This window comes from Helianthus annuus, chromosome 15 (genome assembly GCF_002127325.2).
Source record: "Helianthus annuus cultivar XRQ/B chromosome 15, HanXRQr2.0-SUNRISE, whole genome shotgun sequence".
Taxonomy (NCBI): Eukaryota; Viridiplantae; Streptophyta; class Magnoliopsida; order Asterales; family Asteraceae; genus Helianthus; species Helianthus annuus.
In genome coordinates, this window is record NC_035447.2 from 12,525,635 (window position 1) to 12,549,141 (window position 23,507).

Here is a 23,507-nt window from a genome sequence, read left to right on the forward strand (position 1 = left end):
CCTTAGCAAAAATATATGCACAAACACAAACTAACAGGAGCCACATTCAGGATCCAATTATGCCACATTTTAATCAAGAAAAATATAAAAAACATAGAATTGTCTTTTAGAAATACGCTAAAGTTTCAATATAACGATGGGCAAACGGGTGGGGTCCTTTCTAAAGGCGTAGTAGTCGATGACATCAGACATCTGCCTAAAACTCTTGTCATGAACATTATATCTTATCTCCAAAAAATTCTCAGTGAATGTATCTTCTTTTTCACCTTTTACCACATCAACAACATTAAAATTATAAGGCTTACGGGTCATCTCCGGGAAGGCACCCCAAAGTTCATGGAGTTGTAGTTGATCCTTGACAAACCACCCTGAATGATCGCCCAACATCTCATACACGTTCAGGTGTAAACCGGTTTCATTAGAATCAACAAGCACTGTTAAATGCAAATTACCTCTAGATTCCCCAAAGTACATTGTCAACGTTTGAAATATGGTTCTTAGAAAACAATAACATTTGGAATCTGGGTCTCTGTGGTCAGTGGCGGATCCAGGAATATTTTTCTCTGGGTTCACTTTTTTAGATACTCCAATTTCATGTGACTGAACATAAAGAATTTCGGGTCGGTTCGATAGTTCGGATCGGGTAAGGTTCACCACATAATAAAAGTAAGATACAATGATGAAAAGAAAATCGTCATTAGAAATTTAAAAACACATAATATAAAATACGATAGTCTTTACAAATAAAATACAAATTCAAGTTTAAAACATACATCAAAACCTGTTTATTCTCAACTCAAAAACCCAATTTCAGCAGCAATATTAACTTAAATAAAACAAACAGATGTATAAGTGTATAACAAACTGACAAATTCAGGTTTAAAAACCCCAATTCAAGTTTAACTACCAAAATTAACTACCAAATTGACAAATTCAGATGTATAACAAACTGAAACTTTCAGCACCAATATTAACTTAAAACAAACAAATGTATAAGTGTATAACAAACTGTAATCATAAATCACTGATGTAATCAAAATTCTAACCTTAATCGCCTGATTCGTATAAGAAAAACAAAGTGTCGGAAGCAATCGGCGGAGGCGGAGCAGCCGAGCAGCGGAGAGGATGGACGTCGCGGCGGCAGACGGCAGCAATCGGCGAGTCGGCGGAGAGGTGGAGCTGCTGATGTTGTCCGACTTGTTTCACTTTGTTCGACCGTTCGTTACTTGTTCTGTGGCTTGTGCGGCGTATGTTTTGTGATATAACCCTAAATGGGTCATTAAAGAAAAAAAAAAGAGAAATAAAAAAAAACGGAACAAAAACGAGTTGATACGAGATTCGAACTCGGGTGAGTTGGGAAGAAAAGCGCGGACATAACCAGTGGAACCAAGGCTTCTTTTGTTTATGAGTTCCCTTTATAAATTACTTATGGGTTCCTTTTCAGTTTCTTATATATATTTACACTAAAAATTAAAAACCGACTGGGTTCCCGGGAACCCGTACTTTCTACATAAGTCCGCCCCTGTCTGTGGTTTCAGTTTTATTGCATTTTAGTCCAAAATTAAAATCAGCTCAGATTTTGAAGTTGTATAGTTTTTTTTAGTCTTTTTACTCCCTTTTAATGAAGGGCAAAATGATATTTTAACGTTTTATTATAACAAATTAAAAAAATCTGACCATTTTGCTCTTCATTAAAAAGGAGGAAAAAGACAAAAACTAGATGTTAACTGAAAAATCTGACCAAATTTTGCTTTTGGATGAAAATGACAACAAAACTGAAACCACGGGACCCAGATTCAAAATGTTTGAGTTTTGGATTAAAGTGGCAAAAGTGACCAAATCTCAGGGACCATTTTATCAGTTTACTTCTAAAAAAGTAAAAAAAATCCCTTTACATAAGAATCCCAAACACCCCTCAGGTTTGCCCATTTTTTATTTCAAACCCTTTGGGGATGATGCAGAACAAAGATCTTTATAATTCTCATCCATAATATACCATATGAGCTCACGGCATTAGAAATGAAAATGGATCACAACCATTGAATTTCTTTTGTTTTTTGTTTCCACCAAGCTCTAGAAATGACAACAAATTATGACCATTTGTCAAAATTAACCACCAACTTTCTCAATTCAATGTAAAATTGTGAACCCAAATTAAGTAACTCAAAACAAGTTATTTGAAAAACCAAAGAAACGTACGTTGCGCTTGTTCACTACCTTAATGTTTGGCATCTCTTGGAATGTCAAGATCCTTGATGAGATTCAAGAAACGTATGGGGCTATCGACTCCTACTCCCATTGCATTCAGCCTGTTATCTACATACAACACCGCCCCTGTAATGGCTGAAGCAGCAGCATTCCCACTTCCTCTGTTTCAATAAATTAATTTCCATCATTTTAAAACAAAACAATTGGATAAAGTGATCAGCTGACATTCATTATATTTGAGCTGCTTAATGAGATTCACACTGACCTGCTGATAATTCCTTTTGCAGTGGTGCATTCTCTAATGAATAATCAATAATCATATCAATAAAACCGAACGCCTTGGCAGCACGACTTCTTAGTGGTCCTGGCATATTTTTACTAAAAATTTAATACAACAATACCATATTTGTAACATTTAAGTTTTGTTATTATAAACACACACACACATATGATAATGATTCTAAAATAACATGTTACCATAAAGTTGCTAGCTAGATAAACTTCTAAGCACAGCAGCAAAGCTTCCTCATATGCTGATGAGACCCATCACAAGAAAGCATCGACAGTCTTCGCGTATATAAACATGCACCCGGATTCAAATTTCTAGGTGCATCCTCAGCCACCTCAGCTGGTTGGTCAGCACCAATGCTTGCAAGACATGATGGAATTCACTCAAATAAGAGTTTTCATGAACTACACTCTCGGAATTATGCCGGCATCTTCCCACATGAAATCCAATATTCATATGAATTGTAGCATTGTGAGACAAGATTGCAGCCTTTACAAACAGTTTTAAACAAATAATTTAAATTATCCATATAAAACTATCTATTTTACTTGTAAATAGTCAAGTAACACTGTAACAGTTTAGATAAAAAAAAAGTATAAAGAAAACTAGATAGTGCATATTGCTGTATAAAGATCAATAATCAGACAACCAGTTCTAATATTCAATCATATTTCTTTGCAAAACATACATGCACAACAGACAAACTAACCGGAGCTACATTCAGGATCCAATTCAGCCATACTTTAATGAAGAAAAATATACAGATATATAGAATAGTCTTCTAGAAAGAAGATAAAGATTCGGTATAACGATGGGCAATCGCGTACTTTCTAGAGGCTTGGTCCGTGAAATAACACATCTGCTTAAAACTCTTGCCATGAACATTATACCTTGTCAACTTCCCGTGAATTCTCAGCACGATGAATGTATCTTCTTCTTTTACACCTCTAACCACATCAACGACATCAAAATCATACGACGAATGAGTCATCTCCGGAAAAGCACCCCAAATTTCATGGAGCTGTAGTTGATACTTGACAAACCACCCTGAATGATCGCCCAACATCTCATACACGTTCAGGTGTAAACCGGTTTCATCAGAATCAACAAGCACTGTTAAATGCAAATGACCTCTAGATTCCCCAAAGTACATTGTCAACGTTTGAAATATAGTCATCTCCACTGGCGAGGGCAACGTTTGCAACTGTTCGGCGTCGATTTTAAAGTACAAATGATTGCGATAAGAGGGAGCCCAGTGAATAGCTCCATTCCAGTAAACTCCCATATCGAAAACGGGGCAATCCGTACGGAAAGTTACAGGACAAATCCTCCATTCCCTGGTATCAGACGAGTAGATTTGAATCTGAAACAACTCCACATCATCATCATCATCAGACTCTAAAGAACGAATACAAACAAGTTTGTAGTGCACACAATCTGTTCGATGAAATGCCAGACCCATAAAACGGATTGTTTTACGGACTTCATAACCTCCGGGGAGACACGGGACGAATGCAAATTGTTTAGTGGTGGGATTAAACACATAATACTTACGAGCATCTATGCTCCCTCGATAGGTACAGCAAAGGAGTAATCCATTACAAGATTGAACAATTCTGATGCCGCGAGGATCGGGGTAGAAATCGAGACTACGAAAAAGGGGAGTGGTTGGGTTTTCAACATCATACGGAACATATATATTGTCAGTAGTAAAAAAACCAGGAGATTTTAAAAGGGTATCATACCTGTGGGTGAAATGTCTGTGACGCAAGAGCAAACGCCAGTGTTTGGAAACAGATTTGAAGCGAAGGATGGAGGTAACAGGGAGCCGGAGAAGGATCTCGGTTAAAAGGTCATCGTTGGACCCAATCAAAGCACCAGAATGAGTTGGTTGATGATCGGAATCCTCCATAGAAACTCTGATTCAAGAGGGTTGGAGAAATGTGTGCTGAGAGTTGTTGATTTTGGCTAGGGTTTTCATGACGTTCCCGGTATTGAACCGGAGAAATGTGTACCCATAGGTTAGACCATGAGGGCATGGGGCGTGGGTTGGGGGAAAACACTCAAGCCACCATCCCGGGTGGGTTTGAGTTGGGGCGTGGCCCTTGGGGCTTGGGTTTGAAGCCGTGCATGGGGCGAGTTAGCGCTCTGATGTGACGACCTCCTATTCGCTTTGTTGGCCATGTTATAGCGAGGTGTTTGAGTTTGAATTTTAAATTGTAACCGTTTGGCCAAGCCAAACGGTCACCCCAACCCCCAACAGTTAACATCCCCTATAAATACAACCCCAACCCCACCGGCTACCCCAACCCAAACCATCGCTGTCCAACCCCAACCCCACTTGATCCCACGAACCCGCTACCCCAACTCGAAGAAGATGGCCTCTTGGACCCACGAAGAAGAGTTAGCTCTTGTCACAAGCTTCGTTGACGCTATGAAGGGGCGACAACCCGTCCAAACACGATATTGGCCGGAAGCCTTCGCAAGCTACCGACATAACGTCGGACACGACCGGCACAACTTAAACGTGTGCCAACATAAATGGCGCGAGCTACGGCCCAAGCTCGATCGTTTCAAGGCCTACTACGAAGCCGTTTCGAGCGGCGAGTTAAGCCACGAGGACCGGGTGGCGGTGGCGAACATTGAGTTTCGGGGCAAGAAGCGAAGGCCATTCGACAAGCTCGCGTTTTTTGAAATTTACCTAACGCTCTAGTTTTTTTTTTATTTTGTAATCGTTTTTAGGTTTTTTTTTTTTTGTAATTTTTAGGTGTTTTTTTGTAATCGTTTTTAGTTTTTTTTATTTTGTAATCAATAAAATTTTAGGTTTTTTTAATGTTGTGTGTATTTTTTTAATTTTTTGTAATTTTTTTTTAATAAACTGCCAAGCCACGCCCCCAACCCAAGCCCCGCCATACCTCACGGACACGTCACTCACCGGTGGGGGGGCTCCAACTCCACGTGTCAACTCACGCCCTCAACCCAAGCCCCACCATACCCCACGGTCTTTTTACCAAGTACACATGGGTTCAGTTCCGGATACCCTTTTTTTTTACTGAAATCCATACCCTATGTGAACGGTGTTTCTTACAGGTAGGGTACTAGGTACTGTTCTAAGTTTTTGTTTTCGGAGTTTTTGTTTGGGGAATTCTATTCCCACACCTTCTTATCTATCTACACACTTTGTCTTTTTCAATACGTATCGTATATGATGCGTATTGGTTCAAAAGTCAAAACTGCATGTGTCAGTTCTTGTCTGGCGGCTGACTTTTTCAATACGCATCGTATAGGCCTATACGGGTCGCATTGCTTTAGTTTTTTTTACAAAGTTTTTTATATATTTAATCATAGTTTTAATAAAGTTTAATAAAAGAATTCTTTTATTTTTTAAACAAAAAACATTTTTAAAAATTTATTATGTCGTATAGGTTTGGTACATGTTTATTATACTATACTATCTATGTTATAACCGTATTATATACTACACTTTTTTTTTACATATTTTTATAAACATTTAATCATAGTTTTAACAAAGTTAAATAATAGAATTCTTTTATTTTTTAAACAAAAAACATTTTTAAAAATTTATCATGCGTGTAGGTTTGGTACATGTTTATTATACTATACTATCTATGTTATAATCGTATTATATACTACACTTTTTTTAATTTCTACTTACAAGTAAAACATTTAAAATAACTAAGTTATAAAACATTTTTTATACCTTATAAAACAGGAAAAAAACATGAATTTTGAAGTTTTTATACCTCATCTATCTACACTATACTACATTATACATGGTACTCTTAAAAAAAATTAAGAAAGTTTTTATTTAAAAAAATAATATTTTTTAGAAACTTTGTTAAAACCATAAACAAATGTATAAAAAAATTTGTAAAAAAAAACCTTAACCAATATGACCCGTATAGGCATATAAGATACGTATTATATCCCCGAAATTACTGAAATACCCCTGTTTTTTTGATAAATTCAGGGGTATATTTGAGAAATTCAGAGTTTAATACGCATCATATAGGCCTATACGATGCGTATTAATCTGCTATACGATACAACATAGGCCTATACGATCGTATATGGCATAATAAGAAAATTTGTTTTTATCGTGTTTTCCTCGGTTCGACGCGTATACGTGTCGTTTTTTGTCGAACTTTCGCATATTTTGTCGTTTTATGACGTATACCTTCAACATACGTCGTTTCGGTGATGTTCAGTTTAATACGCATCATATAGGCCTATACGATGCGTATTAATTTGCACACGGGTCTTACTACTAGTAAAAGAAGAAAAGATGAATAGTGTTATACTACCCCGATGCTGTTTTACAAGTTCATCAATTTTTTTGTCTTTTATTCTATTTCGTCATTTAATGTAAACTTTTTCATTTACAACGCATTAGTTTTAGCTATTGTATTTTTTTCTTTAACGTTAACTAAATTACTTTTCTACCCCTAAATAGTTTTTTTAACGAACACGTTATTGCCGTTTTAGACATATTTTTAATTTTTTTTTCTTTACTATAACGAGTGTGGCAAAGGTTTTTTTAGTTTAATATTTTTTTAACGAACACGCCGATACTCTTTTGAACATATTTTTTAACTTTTTTTTTTGCTATAACAAGCGCGCTGAAACCGACCAAGTTTCTATCGTTTCTTTTTTGTTTACCTTATTTTTACCTTTGTTATTTACTATATCGTTTTACCTTTTATTATTATTATTTTGATGTTCAGAGCCGAGTTACAACGCAAACAACATAACCAATTAATATATCATTTTAATCAATTTTATAAATTTATTTATCAGTTGTAATGGTGTGCTATACGTCCTTAATTCCATCTGACCCTAGTTGTTGTTTAATCAATAAATTTGTTTCTTACTATACACAATGAATTTATTATCATCACTTATAATTTAAAATCGTGTATGTAAGTAATTAAATAATTGATTTCAAACTTCCATCCATACACACGTTAGTGTCATCACTAAGGCTAGACGGTATGAACCCGTCCTCAGCCCGTCTTTGATCCGGCGCCGCCTACAGCCCATCCCGCCCCCCCCCCCCTCTCCCCCACCGTCGAGCTCCGTCCCCGTCTTCAACGTCGAGGAAAGGACGTTCAGGACGATCCTCCAATGTGGGCCCCCTTTGTTTGTTTGTTTGTTTGTTTGTTTGTGTTAGTGACTTGTACATTAGGCTTCAATACTTGTACATAGGGCATATAAACTAAAAATAAAAAATAAAAAAAAGTGGTGGGGTAGGATCATCCTCCCATACTCTCTAGTGACCATCCTTGAAAGGACTATGACGTGACGCCTGCTTGACGGATCATCCTCCCTTAGAGGACCATCACCATACCCCCTAGCCTGATATAAATAGTTTAAATTGAATAGTGTAACAAACGACTAAACTGATGGGTAAATAATCGAGCAACCATGTAATTTAACCTCAATTTAAGACATTTAAAAAAATCTATGATGTATTTTATATAATAACAAAAGATGAAAGCTCTTAAGAACAGTCCCGGTTTTCCAGTTTTCTACATCTACACCTACCGGTTAGTTTCTTTATCATCCTGCAGTCTTCCATGTTTGTGCCAGTAGCCTTGTGCAAAAAGAGGACCAGAGAAGTGAAGTGGTTCACTTCCTTCACATATCCACCACACCAGAAGCCTCCGCTTGGCATTCCGGTCATGGTACAAAAGATGAAAGCTCTTAAGAACAGTCCCGGTTTTCCAGTTTTCTACACCTAACCTACCGGTTAGTTTCTTTATCATCCTGCAGTCTTCCATGTTTGTGCCAGTAGCCTTGTGCAAAAAGAGGACCAGAGAAGTGAAGCGGTTCACTTCCTTCACATATCCACCACACCAGAAGCCTCCGCTTGGCATTCCGGTCATGGTCACTGAAAACTTCTCTCCTGCTTTCTGCGACACGCGAGATCACTAGCACTGCACCTCTTTTCTTCTCCGGCAAAATCCAACGACTTCAAGCCGTATGATGAAATCTGCCTTACCGTATGGCTGTTGGTTGTTTGAAGACCGACAGGCGGTAGAGAGAGGGAAAGGAACACCCGGCATAACTCCGGCGACGTGGACGGTTGTCCGATTTGTCCTGCATGCCCCGTTTCCGGCAAGATCTGGTACATTGGAGGTCGATCTCGAGTCAAGTGGTTGTTGGGGGTACGTTACCGGAACCGTCCATATCGCCGGTGACAGGAATGCAACTAGATCTGAAGACGGGCTGGAAGACTGATTTTGGGTCTCCGACCCCGTACGGAATTGTCGACCCTCTTTCTCTCTCCAGGTCTCAAATGTGTTATATGCAATTGCAATTTGCAATGAAAGAAAATGAGTTGTAAACGAAATGTTGCCTTTTCTTCTGTCGCAACCATCTCCGCTGGAGGTCATGACTTACGACTACTATGGCCGAAGACGATTGATCTGAAAAGAATAATAAAACGGTAGAAAAAGTAAATAGAATTTTGGAAAGAGGTGAATGTGTGCCACGTGAAAACTCAGCTATAATAATTCTCTTGAAGTTTTATCAGTTTTTCTTTTTACCTTATCTATTTTTCTTTTCCATAATAGTTTTTATTTTAGTACATTTCTTGGAGTGGGCCAGATTTCTATTTCTATTTAATACATTCTTGAACTGTGTACTTAACATATGAATTGACGATAAACTTACAACTTATATTGCAGTTTAAAAAAACTAAAAAAATTGACCCCCTTTAACATGCATCTTATATTCCAAGAGGCTATCATGTGTTCTTAAATAGTTAAATGACTTAGATTGTCTTAATATATTTTTAACACATTATGGTAAAAATTTCATACAATACTACTACTTTTTACATATAAATAATAATATACGCTTTTAGCATAACTCTTATTCGTATGAAACTTTTGTGTTTCGGTTCGAATCAAATTCATACTAACTTAGATACCGGTATCGATATTATCGGAACTAGCACCGATATTACTTTTATGGTTTCGCTCGGTGTAAAAACATGTCGTTATTGTATTGGGCATAGCGGCTATGTAATTTAGGTTTTCCCATTTTTGTTTCTACATCGAATGTCGGTACTATACCGATACCGTAATGAACTAAACCAAACTGATACAAACCAAGATCCCGCCGCGAAGCGCGGGAGAATCCAACTAGTTTATATAATAACAAAGGATGAAAGGTCTTAGGAACAGTCCCGGTTCTCCAGTCTTTGACACCTACATCTGCCGGTCAGTGTCTTTATCATCCTCCAATTTTCCACAGTTCGCTATATCAAAACATATAGCATGTTTGTGCCAGTAGCCTTGTGAAAAAAGAGAACCAGAGAAAAACTTATCTCCTGCTCTATGCGACACGCGAGATCACCGGCACCGCACCTCTTTTCTTCTCCTGCCAAATCCAATTACTTCAAGCCGGATGATGAAATCTGCCTTAATCGTATGGCTGTTGGTTGTTTGAAGACCGACAGGCGGCAGACAGAGGGAAAGGAACAGCCGGCATGACTACGGCGAAGTCGACGGTTGTCCGATTTGTCCTGCATGTCCCGTTTTCGGCCAGATCTGGTACATTGGAGGTCGATCTCGAGTCAAGTGGTTGTTGGGGGTACTGCTGCAACTAAACAAAGAAGCCCCTTGCCTGAAACCATTGGCCTAAGAACCTTAAGATGGCGATCGTGATGGGGAAGATACTCGGCGAAAACAAAAAAAGAAAAGAAATGAAAACACAAGATCTGATGGGTATTTGAAACAAGAGAGATGGTGTGTTAGATGAGATTTAACCTTCATTCAATCAAAATTCAAAAAGAAGCGAAATTAAGCAAGAAAACAAACGTAGAGAGAGAATGGTTGATTTGTTGTGTACCAAAAAGAAAAAGAAGAGAGAATTTCAGAAATCTGAAAATTAAATGGCAAGAGTTAAATTATTTGAAAATGCTATGACAAGTTATATGTTATTATTTTTGTATGGCAAGAGTTAAATTATTTGAAAATGCTATGACAGGTTATATGTTATTATTTTTGTAAATAAAGGAAATGTAATTAGCCCATATCTTTCTCGATAAATGATAAGGCTAATAAATTAATATTTTATATATTTATTTGCCATTTAGTCACAAAAATATATTTGAAAAGCTGCAACTTACTAAAAGGAAGTTAGAATTAATTGAGTTAGTTTCTATGGTTTGTCCAAAGTAACATACTTAGTTACTAATAGTTTAAAATCACATTTTATGGTATTAACTTTTCATTTTGTACCGTTTGGAGGTATTAACGTTATTTATAGGTTTAAAACCACATTCTATTAGTACCTAAGTATGTTATTTTTTGCAAACCACAGGGACCAACTACGTTAATACCCTAGAAATTAATACCTCCAAACGTTACAAAATGAAAAGTTAATACCCTAAAAAGTGATTTTAAACTATTAGTACCTAAATATGTTATTTTGTGCAAACCACGAGGACTAACTATGTAATTAACTCGAATTAATTTGACGGTTGATTAATTAAAGTTTAAGATGCTTAAATATTACTTATATCTAAAGGCGAGCACTTATTTATTGTTAAAAGAAAGATCGAAGTTAAAAAATTTAGAATGAGAGAGATGACCAGATTTTAATGTAAGACATGTAATCACGTAACTGTTTTGCTTTTTGGGTTTTACAGCCTCCGCTTGTCCCGTTTCTATAGTTATAGAATCTTCGTTGTTAAAAAAATCTAATCTAAAATAATAAAATATTACTAAAGTTATAGTTCAATTTACCAAAGCGAAGCTTATAAGAGCCGCCGTTGTAGATGATGGCTTCGTCACCGTCTACCTTAGCAACAGAAATGGGAGCTAATAGAAACTATATTCAAAGATCCAAGACTCAAATTGTTGGATCAAATTGTTTGCTTCAAAGATACTTTCAATTAGATAAACAGGGGAAACATGGTGTGAATATTTATTGAAATATGAATTATATATTTCACGTGACTCTAATTATGAATCAGTGGAATGCAACTCATAATAATTTTAGAATATTGTAAAAGACGAACACGCTCTGTTATTATCGTTAACTAAATTTTAAAATTATTATCTAATGCATCCATATATGATTCTTTAACCCTATATATGTGTATTTCTGATTATAATCTAACTTTAGTTGCTTAAAAATAGAGTTTTTCTTTGGTAAAGTACACTACATATGTATCAGTACCTTGATGAATCAAACGCCTCTAAATGAGCATTGCTACCGATATACCGATCAATTTTTTTTCCAGTTTGATAGATGTAAACCACATGCTGACATCATTTTGAACGCATCACTGGCTTCTTAATTAGTTTTTTTCTTTTGTTTTCTCTTTCGATTGCGATAGTGGATGTTGGTATTGTTACGAACAAAAAAACTCTACGACCCGGATTCCCGCCGCGTGACGGCGGGGAATCCCACTAGTTTGGTACAACTCTTGATTTATAAACAACTTCTCATCTATCATTTTATTCCTATTGTGATATTAATGAAATATTCGATTAACATAATTTTTAATAACATAAATTCTACGTATCTAATATTTAATTATAACCTAATATTTAATATTTATTAATTAGTTGAATTTAATATTTTCATTTTTTTTATTTTTTACTTTAATAATAATTACTGCTCGAGCCAGGTCGGGCAGTATGTCGCATCAGAACATGTAACATAAGAAGGGTTATTTTGGTTCAAGTCAAAACAGTTTCGGATCAAAATAGCTTACGATCTAATATGTCAAATAATATTTAATATTTATAATAGTTGAAGTTAATATTTTAATTTTAAATCTTTTATTCATTTTTCTTTTAATAAAACGTATCGTATTATTGGTCTGGTCTGATATGGTCAGGGTGGACAACATGTCGTGTTAGAGCAGATCACATAAAAAAGGGTTAGTTTGGTTCAACTCAAAACGGTTTCAAGTCCCTAATTTTGTTTAATTAATGTCCTAATTTTAAATTTCTTTTATTTATTTTTTTCTTCTAATAATACGTTTGGCATTTAATAATACGTATTGTATTAGTTGGGTTGGGTTGGATAGCAAGTCGCCTAAGAATTGATCACATAAAAGGGTTAATTTAATTTCGAGTCGAAACGGGTATCAGGTCAAAATAGTTTCGGGCCTGAACATGTCATATAATATTTGAAATTTATTAATTAGTTGAATTTATAGATATAATTTTTATTTATAACATAATATATAATATTCATTTATAACATAATATATAATATTCATTGTTCATTGATTTGTTGAATTTTAAATTTCTTTTATTTATTTTTCGTTTAATAATACGTCTGGTAGTTAAAAATATGTATTCGTTTTTCTTTTAGTAATACATTTTGCATTTAATAATACGTATTGATCCAGTCAGATCGGGTTTAGCATGTCGCATTAGAGCATACCACATAAAAAGGTTATTTTGGTTTGAGTCAAAACGGGTTTGGATCAAAACAGTTTCAGGTCAGAACAATTCACATAATATTTAATATTTATGAATTAGTTGAATTTGATAATTTAATTTTAATTTTTTTTATTTATTTTTCTTTTAATAACATGTTTGGTAATTAGTAATACGTATTCGTCGAGTCAGTTATACATGTCAAAACTCAGCAAACACTACAACACGGCTCAATTGTTAGAATAACTTTACCCAAACAATTTTAACTTATAGTAAAGGAACAAGAAAAAACTAATGGAACTTGAAAAGAAACTCGAAGACAATAAAGGATACAAAACACCTAAAACTTGATTAATATTCAGAGTTTCCCTAAAAACTTAATCATTCGGAGAAGACATTTGGATTTTAGCTGAAGCAAAAGGTCCCATTCATTACATGTATGATTGTATGTTTTCAGTCAATACATTAAGTAGATCGATTTATTCCACATAATTTTTTAGTTTGATCAAGGTGGCTAATTATATAGCTTTCATATCTCAGTTGATCCGACATAGGCCTTGTTGTTTTCCGGCATTCAAGTACTGTGTATATATATAATTAATTCTTTTTATAAAGTTCTATATATACACACTGCTAGAAGAATGTAGAAATAATTATGCTTATGAGCATCTCCACAATTGGTTCCTGCACATTAATTGGTATCAAATTCCATTATTAATTTTTTATTAAACAAAGTACCAGCATGTAAGTTGACCACTTTGTCATGGTAAATAAAAAACTAAAGTGTTACTTATTCCCTAAGGAGATATTACATGAAAGAAACAACATGAATTGTTGCACATATATATTATATTACACAGCAGTAATCAAATGTTGTTTGGCTTCAAGCCTTAGATCTTGTTTCATCTTCCTTATGAACTCCTCTATTTTCATATTTAACTCTTCTGTATCCATATCTACACATGAACTGCACTCAGCTTGTTCCTCTCCATCATCTTCTTGATCACTGTCCCTCTCATCGTTAGTGTCTTCCTTCGGTTCTTGTTCTTGTTCATACTCTTGGACACCGATGTTTCCTTCAACAAGTGGCGCGTCAAGCGAGAGAATATGTTCGATATTATTATGTTCCTTCAAACCAAAAATATCAATATTCTTGGTGATGAAAGTGAGAATAGTGGTGCAAAGGAGGAAGATATATTTTTTCTCAAAGGTGTGTGTGAATAATGGGAGCACAAATGCTGACAAGTAGTAGTAGTTGTAAGAGGTGAAGGTGAGAATGAGAGCCACAGGAAGGAGGAGGAGAAGGTGTAACTGTAATGACATGCTCTTCAACAACACCTTATAGAATTTGTGACCACCTTGAGTGTTTTGTTCATTTTCTTCCATTATATATTATTTATGCAATGTGCCTGTTTTGTTAGTGTGTTTGAAACCCTTGATTGATCTTTTTGGAGATTATGCCTATTTATAGATACCAGAAGTTTCTAAATACGTCCTCCTACTTTCTTTTATTGTCTAGCTATCACCCTTCTTCATTTAAGCTATTTACACTCAAACCCCTTAATTACTTCATATCAACTATCAAGATAACTCAAGGATGACCTTTGGTATGAACGAATTACGTACGTGGTGATTAGAATATTAATGGGTTTTCAAGGGTGGCCAACAATAATATCTTTGAATTATCTTTCGTTTTTTTTTTTTTCTAAATATAATTTTCCATAATCCATTTTCTTATTAGCATTGAGGTTATTTAACGAATTTGATGAAACCTTAAATGTTAGGTTAGAACTCTCTTTTTTAATAAAATATGTTTTCTTATGAAAAATATTCGTCAATTACATACACTTTTAGAAAGTAATTAGAAAGTAATATAAATATTTATCTAAAAAAACCAAATAAAATAAAATGTTAACCCGTAAAATAATGTATACTAATGTAATGACTAACTAATATAAAACATAAATCATGCTAAATCCGCGAAGGTTGAAACTGTTATACAATGAAGTCCTCAAAAGACGCCAACAGGTCTAGAGATTCAGAGTTTCCTAGATTTAGTACAATACTACAGAAGGTTTATTCAGGGCTTCTCAAAGGTAGCCTTGCATTTGACGAAGTTGACAAAGAAAGAAAACAAGTTTGATTGGGGTCCAACCGAGAAATGCGTATTCCAATAATTAGTGGAATGGTTAACTCAAGCTCCGGTCTTGACTTTGCCCAACCAAAATGAAGACTTGGTTGTGTATTATGGTTAGGTCTGTAAACGAATCGAACGTTCATGAACTGTTTATGAACTTGTTTGGCGGGAAGTACGTTTGTTTTCATTTAATTAAACGAACGAATATGAACACATGTTTTGTTCGTTCATTTATGTTCGTAAACATACATTTAGCTTTGTTCATTTATGTCCGTTTATGTACATATGTTTATGTCCGTTCGCTTATGTGTGTTCGTTTGTGTTCGTTTCATTTTAAATACGTATGTAGTTATATCTATATAAATATTAAACATAAAAGGAACTTTCTAACAACTTAAATAAAGATAACTAATTGGTAATTGGATTTCTAGTAATAAAAATGGGTTTTCCAATGTAATTTGTCGTAATTAATCATTAAATTATATTAGAAATTAGGAATAGGGGGTGTGGATACCCATCTATGGTAACCTCAAGATTAAAGTCTTGGATGAAGTATACGAAACACATTACTCTATCCATTTGGGAGCTACGAAGATGTACCAAGACCTGAAGAAGGATTAAGGTAGATAGGGTATAAAGTATGAAGTATGAGGCGACTCAATACGTGAGTAAGTGCCTAACGTGTTTACAAGTCAAGACAGAACATCAAAAGCCCTATGGAAAGATCCAAATGTTGGAGATATGGAATGAAAGTGGGAGTATATAACCAATAATTTTATTACAAAGATGCCCATGATAGCTAAAGGTCACGACACGATCTAGGTGATTGTCGATATGAAAGTATTCATGAGACTTACAGTTCGAAAAGGTTATTGGAATTATCCATTAGCTAAACAGTAGCCCGACATGGTGTGCCAATAATGATTGTGTCGTACAGAGACCAATGTTGCAAAATTTGGCCAACTCGGCCTTAGAATCCATGAGGAATCAGAACTCGGTGTTGTGCTAAAGAGATTTTAACCAACTCAGTCAATATGAATTAGATTTTGTCAACATCGGTGTGAATCTGCCAAAATCGGGTAGAATCGGTCAAAATTGGGCTGAAGCGGTCAAAATCAGCGCGCAGTTGAAACACAATTTTCTACTGTGGTCAGCATAATTTAAATGAGGAAGGTAAAAGAGATAGTTGCTGGTGACAAAGAAATTAAACTTTAGGGTTTTTTTTCTGAAGGGGATAAAGATAGGAAGCAACTGTCGGATATTGAGAATAAAAAGCCAAGGTCTAAGGGTGGTGATGGCTGTTGAAGAACATAGGCCGAGTACTCGCAACTCCCTAGTCGACCGACTTGGGAGCGCCTAGTGACTTCTGCAACATTGACAAAGACACGTAGTTCGCGTCAAGGTTTTGGAAAAAAAAATTCATGATCCAATGGGGATGGGACTACACATCAGTACTGCATATCATCCTCAGACGGAAAAACAATCAGAACTAACTATTCAAACACTCAAGGGTAAGCTTAGTACATATATAATCAATTTTGATGGTAGTTAGGATAGCCATATGCCATTGGCGGCATGCTCCTATAAAAATAGTTATCACATAAGCATTAGGATGCCACCATATGACATTTTTATCGCAAGAGATGTAGGACTTCCATTTATTGGGGTGAGATTAGACAGAAGGAATTAGGAAGCCTATAGGTTGTTAAAGCTACATCATCAAAGCACGCACGAAGGAAACCAGATTGCCAAAAATTTTACGCAGACAAGAGACGCAACCCATGGGAAGCTTTTGCCCAAAAAGCTTGTTTAAACATGAACCTTTATTCAAAGGGTCATGTTGGGATCGTATTTCAAGCCATATGGATTCATAAAATCCGTATGTTGACTTGATTTTAGACCTGCGATGTAACAGCCACCTCAACTGCTCAAGTAGGGTTTGTACATGAAGAACAAGGTAATATTTCGTGTAAATTATTCAGCAAGATACACAAATTATTTTGTTTTTATGTTATAGATTTTGCTTGATAATTAGACATGAAAAGTTTACTTTTTGAGTGAACAGTTACACAAAATGTATATGTGTGATATGTTGTTGTGTAGTCAAGAAAGTATCATATGAGGAGTGAAAACTCTATCCATATAGAAAGTCACTTTTTGCATGGGGTGATTACGCCCGAAAACCTACATTTCGCATGGCAGACTTGTGTGAAAGTTGACACGTTTCACATGTGAATCTTTGGCCAGATTGACTTAGTGTCCAAGGGTTAGGATGAGTCAGCAAGTTTAGGGTTAAATAAATCGTTCAAGTGAGATTTTTTAATCCCCATTTTAAACCGGGGGGGGGGGGGGTTGCGTACTTGGTATATGTGTTAATAAAAGATAGACCACTAATGAATAACTAAAAACATTTTTTTGATGTTAGTCGTAATGATCAACGGGGATGTTTGCTAATGAAGAACATACTAATTTAATACAAGGACTAGCGAAATTTAAATCGATTAATGTAAATGTAGCGGTAAAGTAATGTAATGTTCACGAAAAATGATTGGGTGTTAGTTGTAACTAACTGTATGGCTATGTACTATGTATGTTACGATACGTAACATATGTAATGGGTCCCACGTGACATGTCTTACATGACATCTGGAATATGTAATGGGTCCCACGGGACATGTCTTACATGACATATGGAATAAAATGACGACGTCATTGTCCTACAAGGCGTATGGAATGGGTCTCATGGGACAAATGGAATGTGATAGGTCCTACATGACATGTGAAATGGATTCAGTTCTACAGGACATGTGAAATGAAATGATGTTATGTTATATTATGCTATGTTATACTTTGCAATGTTTATGTTATGTTATGATAGCCAATGCCACATTATGTTAGATCATGTTATGATATGTCACACATACAATAAAGTTTATATGGTGTGATTATCATACTGGCTAGTTTTTTTTTTTTTTTTTTTTTTTTTTTTTTTTTTTTGAACGGCGTACGGTTAGGATATGGGTTCCTCTTAACACTTTCAAAATAGGATATGTGCGATTTAATCTGCAAATGTTTAGTAGTTAATTTATTTTGAATTTATTATCAATGTGTTATGAAAAAACGGGGATTACGGGTTTTGACGATTTTTTCCTAGTTGACAATGTGTATGTGTGCATGTGTGTGTATGCTACCTTGGTGCCGCGGCGCGATGATCACACTTTGGTTTGCTTCTAATTAATTGTTTGTATTTTTTTAATAACTACTTGCATTGATATATTATTTAAGATAAGGCTTTTGGTATGTATGAATTGTATATGTTATGAACTCACCAACTAGTAAAATTTGGTGCCGCTTTGTTTTTTAGCACACATCTTAATTAGGTGCTCTATAGCATGATATGATGTATTGGATTTCAATAGCAAGCTTTTGGAAATTTGTAGCAGAAGCTAGGGGTGTGCACGGTTTGGTTCGATTCGGTTATTAGCATTATCCGTAACCGTAACCAAAGTCATCGGTTAATCGGTTCGGTTAATTCGGTTAATTTGTCGGTTTTCGGTTCGATTCGGTTAATAACCAATTCAAACAAGGGCTACATTTTTTGCTTAGAAATACATGTAATGGAGATATAAATACATGAAATAAATGTATAAATACATGTAATGGATGTATAAAATAAATGAAATGGAGGTATAAATGCATGAATAGATGTTTAAATACATAAAATAGAGATATAAATAAATGAAATCAAGGTATAAATAAACGAAATGAAGGCATAAATAAATGAAATAGATGTATTATTTGATGAAATGAAAGTATAAAATATGAAATACATGTAGTAGAGGTATAAAAGCTAGAACTATATAAAAAAAATAAATGATTCGGTTCGGTTCGGTTAATTTCGGTTAACCGATGGTAAAAAAAATATCCGTTAACCGACTTTCGGTTAATTCGGTTTCGGTTAATTTCGGTTCGGTTTTGTCGGTTTTTTGTTCGGTTTCAGTTAACGATCCAGTTATTGCACACCCCCAGCAGAAGCAAGGGATATTAGTTTTGTTGTTACTTACGTGACAACTTGACTTAAGCTTTGCAACTTTGTTAAATTATCTTTTGATGTAAGACTGCAATCTTAATCTATGTATGTTTTAGTTTCGTTGCTTAATCTCGGATTATACTTTGTGCTTTGTAAATCCGACACATAACGCCTCTCAGGGCCAAGCCCGTGAATGAGGGCGCGTCGAAACTCACAATTATGGATTTGATTATCTTTTCTCCTAAATTTTTTTTTCTCTTTAGACTTGTTTGTATACTTACTAATTATAAGCTAAGAAAGTATTAACCTTATTCACACTTAAGTTTCTAGAGAATTTGCTTTAAAATAGGCCATAAATGGTTCTTCGACTTAAAATTATTAATTCATAACACTAATTTTGAGTTAATTATAATCATATAGAAGGCTTCTAAAAACTTTAGTTAATTTAATATTAACATTTTGTTATAAAGTGATATAAAGATAAAAAAATTCGTCCACTTTTACTTTATTATGACAAAAAAAAAAGTAATGTTACAAATAACCACCATGAGGTTGCGGTGTTGCATAGTTTTCAAAAGTTTAATATGCTCGTCTTTTTTCCTTATAGACTATTTTCTCTTTGTTGGTTTTTCCTGTTTAATTTCATATCTATTCTTTTTCAATATTCTTAGTTTCTTCTTTTGTATAATTTTTTTTCTTACCGTTCACTCTTATGAGAACTTTTTTTCTTCTCTTTCAACTTCCAGTCCCCCCCCCCTCTTTTTTCAAATCATAATTTTCGAGGTTCGCTAATCGTTGGGGGATGTTCATGAGTCGTTGTCCAAGAAATTAACCAAGTCGTTGGGCCTAAAGCACAAGTCAATGTGCGAGTTGCCAGGTCGGTGAGGCTTGTACACAAGTCGGTGAGCGAGAAAACAAACTTATTGGGCGAGTTTGATCAATATTTTTATTCATATATATTGAAACTTACAAAGTTGGTCTTTTAACAATTTATTGGCTTGATTGTAGCATTAGCATGTTATTTGCTAACCCTTTTGTTTAGTGTTAGAAATATGTTTTTTTTTTTCATATTCTAAATTCATGGGAGAAAATTGAGTTATTTGGACCCGGAGGCTTTATCTTCTTATTATATATTGTTTCTTTTTTCTCACTCTCTCCCTCTTCTCTTCTCACAAATTATTAAGAAACTTTTATCATTTTGAAGTCTTGAACTAATGCAGGTTAGCTTGAATAAGGTTTGAGACGTGTTTTCTCTTTATTATATTCATCTATACGACTATATTTATTTTTGCATGTAACCTTCTGAATTCATATTCAATATTTTATTCGGGATATAAAGTATAAAGTTCTATTTGTTAAAGGATATTTCTTTGTCAAATAACGTGGATTAAATGATTAAGTTTTATGTCAATATATATTTAAAACTTCAACAAAGTCAAACCACTATATATGTTCGTCTATTACATTCACTTACATATTAACACAAAATTACACACACACACACATTCGTTTCTTTTATGAACGAATTTTAATTTTTATCATTTTTAATCATGCCTTCACAAAATTGCAACGGGTTGCACCGTCTTGATCAGTTGACGCTTCTTTGTTTGTCCTCCGGTCAATGGCAGAACTATAACATTAACTCAGGGTATCACAAAAACAAATTTTTCGTCGTACAATCATATAATATTAAAAAAATGACAATAAATAAATAAAGTAAAACAAATGCCTAATAGATTTGTCATCTTCTTTTTTCATAGCTTGAAATCGTTCCATCACATCGTCGTCTTTTACTTCATGTAAAAAAATCTTTTTCGACCGCACAAACCATAGCATTGTTCAAAAATTCTGGGCCCATTCGATTGCTTAAATCCGTCTTGACAAGTTTCAATTTCGAAAAACATCTTTCAATGGTTGCTGTTGCAACCGGTAAAAGCTGTTGGAAATTTGTGAAAATAGTATTTTTCACAAATATAGGAAAATGATTTTTTCCTATTTTGGACTAGAAATAAATATAAGAAAATGAGCGAGTTTTATATATTTATTTGTGGGTTTGTGTTCTATGTTGGAAGAGCTTCGCAACGAACTAAACCACGTCCAAAACGGAGGTAAGATGAATGAGATATCGATGCTCAAAGTTTGGTATTTGAAACTTGAATGCTGAAAAAGTGGGAAAGTGGCACCTTGTCCCACATAGAAGGAGAGATGAAACTTAAAGGGGTATTTAAGTGGGAAGTCTCCATCCTTATTGTTTAATGGAAGCACTCACTAAGTGTACTCGCGAAGGTTCGCACCCTAACTCGCACTCGCCCAAGCGCGCGCGCGTGGCGTGGGCGATGAGGCGCAGTGTGGCGCTTTGATGGCGCACTTTGCACTTCGCATCGCCGCTTGAGAGCCGTCTTTGTATTTTTGACCGTGGCGCGACTGTGTGGCGTGCAGACTTGCGCGCGCACACCAGTCTGCCTTGCGCGCGCGCAGAAGCTTCCAGCAGTTAATGCCAGTGCAGTTACACTTCAGCATTTGAAACTGACGAGTTAATGGCTTTGGCTGAGAATTAAATGACGAATTAAAGTGCATTGAAGACGTTTAATGCAGTTTAATTCTCCCATTTAATTCTTTTTCAGTTTCATCCTTGACCAGTTAGTATAAATAGGGCGGTACCCCTGTTGAAGAAAGACACCGAATTCACCAGTTATCTTCTTTCTTTCTACTGAATTCTTCTACATCTTCAAGCATCAAGGTACACCTTCGGGTTGGAGTCAAGACCGGCAGTACAACTGCTAGGGCTGTTGTATCCTGGAAACAAACGTGTTCTCCTGGGAGACACGAAATTTGTTTTAAGGGACCCGTGTCTAACACGATCCTCAGCCAAGAACACCAGATTTGTTTAATTTTCTGTTCTCGTTTTTACTTTTACTTTCAATTGTAATTGTATTTTATTTTCAGTTCTGTTCTGTATTTGTTCAGTAATCAAGTTAATAAAAGAATTTATTTATTTTGCACGAATGGATTCCTACAAAAGCAAAGCTAGCTTCACTAACCGATAAATTGAAGGACAACAACTATGTGTTCCCATTTCAACCATAACACGCGCAAGATCACTTATTACATTCAAGTTTGCAAAATTATCATCATCGCTTATAGTGTGACGAAATGACTCAATATCACCCAAAAGAGTCCCTATTTCTTGTGTAGTAAAATCATCCGGATACATCTTAGCAAACGCCAATATTTTCGATGGGTCAAACTTAGAAAAACCGTTACAAGGATTTAAACCCGACATATTTTTTTATCAAACTAGTTGTTACCTCACTAAATCGATTTCCTAATTCTTGAATTTACATGTCCAAAACCTCATTAAAAATGTCAACTTCAAAATGATGTCGATTTGTAATAACATTCTTTCGGTTTCTTGGATTACCATAACTTTCCGTCATGTTCAACATTGTAATATTGTATTATACTCTTATACAATTAGCAACATGGGTTGCATCTCTAGAATGAAAAGTTGTGACTTTTAAAAAACCACACATACATACCTCTTTGCTATCTATTCAATTTAAATTAATACTATATATATGTGTGTTACTTAAAAGGGCCACAATAAATTAAAATGAGGTGTCGTTTAAGAAATGCATGTCTCAATATTTTGTAACCATTACTGCCACCGCTTCGTATACTATACAAAAAACAAGTTCAACCCAAAAAGCCAGACCATCCCAACGATTCATCACGACAAACCGAAAACCCGAATCATCCCAACGATTCACCAAGGGGTACAACACCTTTTGCTAACTATAAATACAATCTTAAACAAATTGTAATAATCCTCAATTGGCATCATAGCCTTCGTTGCTTGGTTCCACAATTCAAACAAAGACCAGAAACAAACATTATGATCCCTTTTTTCCTATTTAGTTTCAAACACAAATTTCATACCCAAATCCACAACGATAAGATTAGTTTTTGATTCATACTGGATCGCCATCATCAGTGGATTATAAAGAATCAATTGAATACCACCCATAACCATTCTAACCCACCGACGCTTCGTCGCCGGCAAGTTCTATCTCCGTCTCTTCGTTTCCGGCGAGTCGTCACCACTGGCCCACTGCCTCTTCATCTGCGGCTATTTGTAACCGCCACCCCTTTGTATCCAACGATTCATCACCCCCTTTACATTTAGCAAATCAAAAAAAGTTGCAATTGGCAACTGGAATGGGTTATGAATACTACTCTACTATCCCGTTTCATATGTCACAACGAAATAGAATGAAAATCATAAAACTCAACCGGTGGTTGCGATGATAGATGCACATATGTATTCATTGCCCATGAAAGTGCTTATAATCTTTCATGGTTTTGTTTTTTTAGTTTTGTTTTACTTTTGCAAAAACCCATTTTGCATCCCAA

At 35.2% G+C, this 23,507-nt stretch overlaps 2 protein-coding genes across 5 annotated transcripts; both read right to left on the reverse strand.

The window, feature by feature from the left end:
- Positions 1-67: 67 nt before the first annotated feature.
- LOC110910744 (F-box protein At5g07610) lies at positions 68-4,548 on the reverse strand. Of its 4 annotated transcripts, XR_004881652.1 has the most exons (5): positions 3,388-4,543; positions 2,812-2,927; positions 2,218-2,371; positions 1,047-1,267; positions 68-600 (listed from the first exon to the last, which is right to left on the reverse strand). XR_004881652.1 is itself a non-coding variant. In XM_022155352.2 (4 exons), exons 1-4 carry the CDS (start codon positions 4,407-4,409, stop codon positions 2,313-2,315), a joined length of 789 nt encoding a protein of 262 aa, XP_022011044.2. In that variant the 5' UTR covers positions 4,410-4,548; the 3' UTR covers positions 1,972-2,312. The 4 variants fall into 4 exon arrangements, 3 of the variants coding, with proteins under 3 accessions (XP_022011044.2, XP_022011042.2, XP_035840059.1); XM_022155352.2 differs by lacking the exons at positions 68-600; positions 1,047-1,267 and having other exon boundaries at positions 1,972-2,371; positions 3,388-3,834; positions 4,243-4,548; XM_022155350.2 differs by lacking the exons at positions 68-600; positions 1,047-1,267 and having other exon boundaries at positions 1,972-2,371; positions 3,388-4,146; positions 4,243-4,541.
- Positions 4,549-13,670: 9,122 nt separating this feature from the next.
- Positions 13,671-14,344, reverse strand: LOC110914794. Its single transcript, XM_022159511.2, has one exon. It carries the CDS (start codon positions 14,311-14,313, stop codon positions 13,780-13,782), a length of 534 nt encoding a protein of 177 aa, XP_022015203.1. The 5' UTR covers positions 14,314-14,344; the 3' UTR covers positions 13,671-13,779.
- Between the last annotated feature and the right edge of the window lie 9,163 nt (positions 14,345-23,507).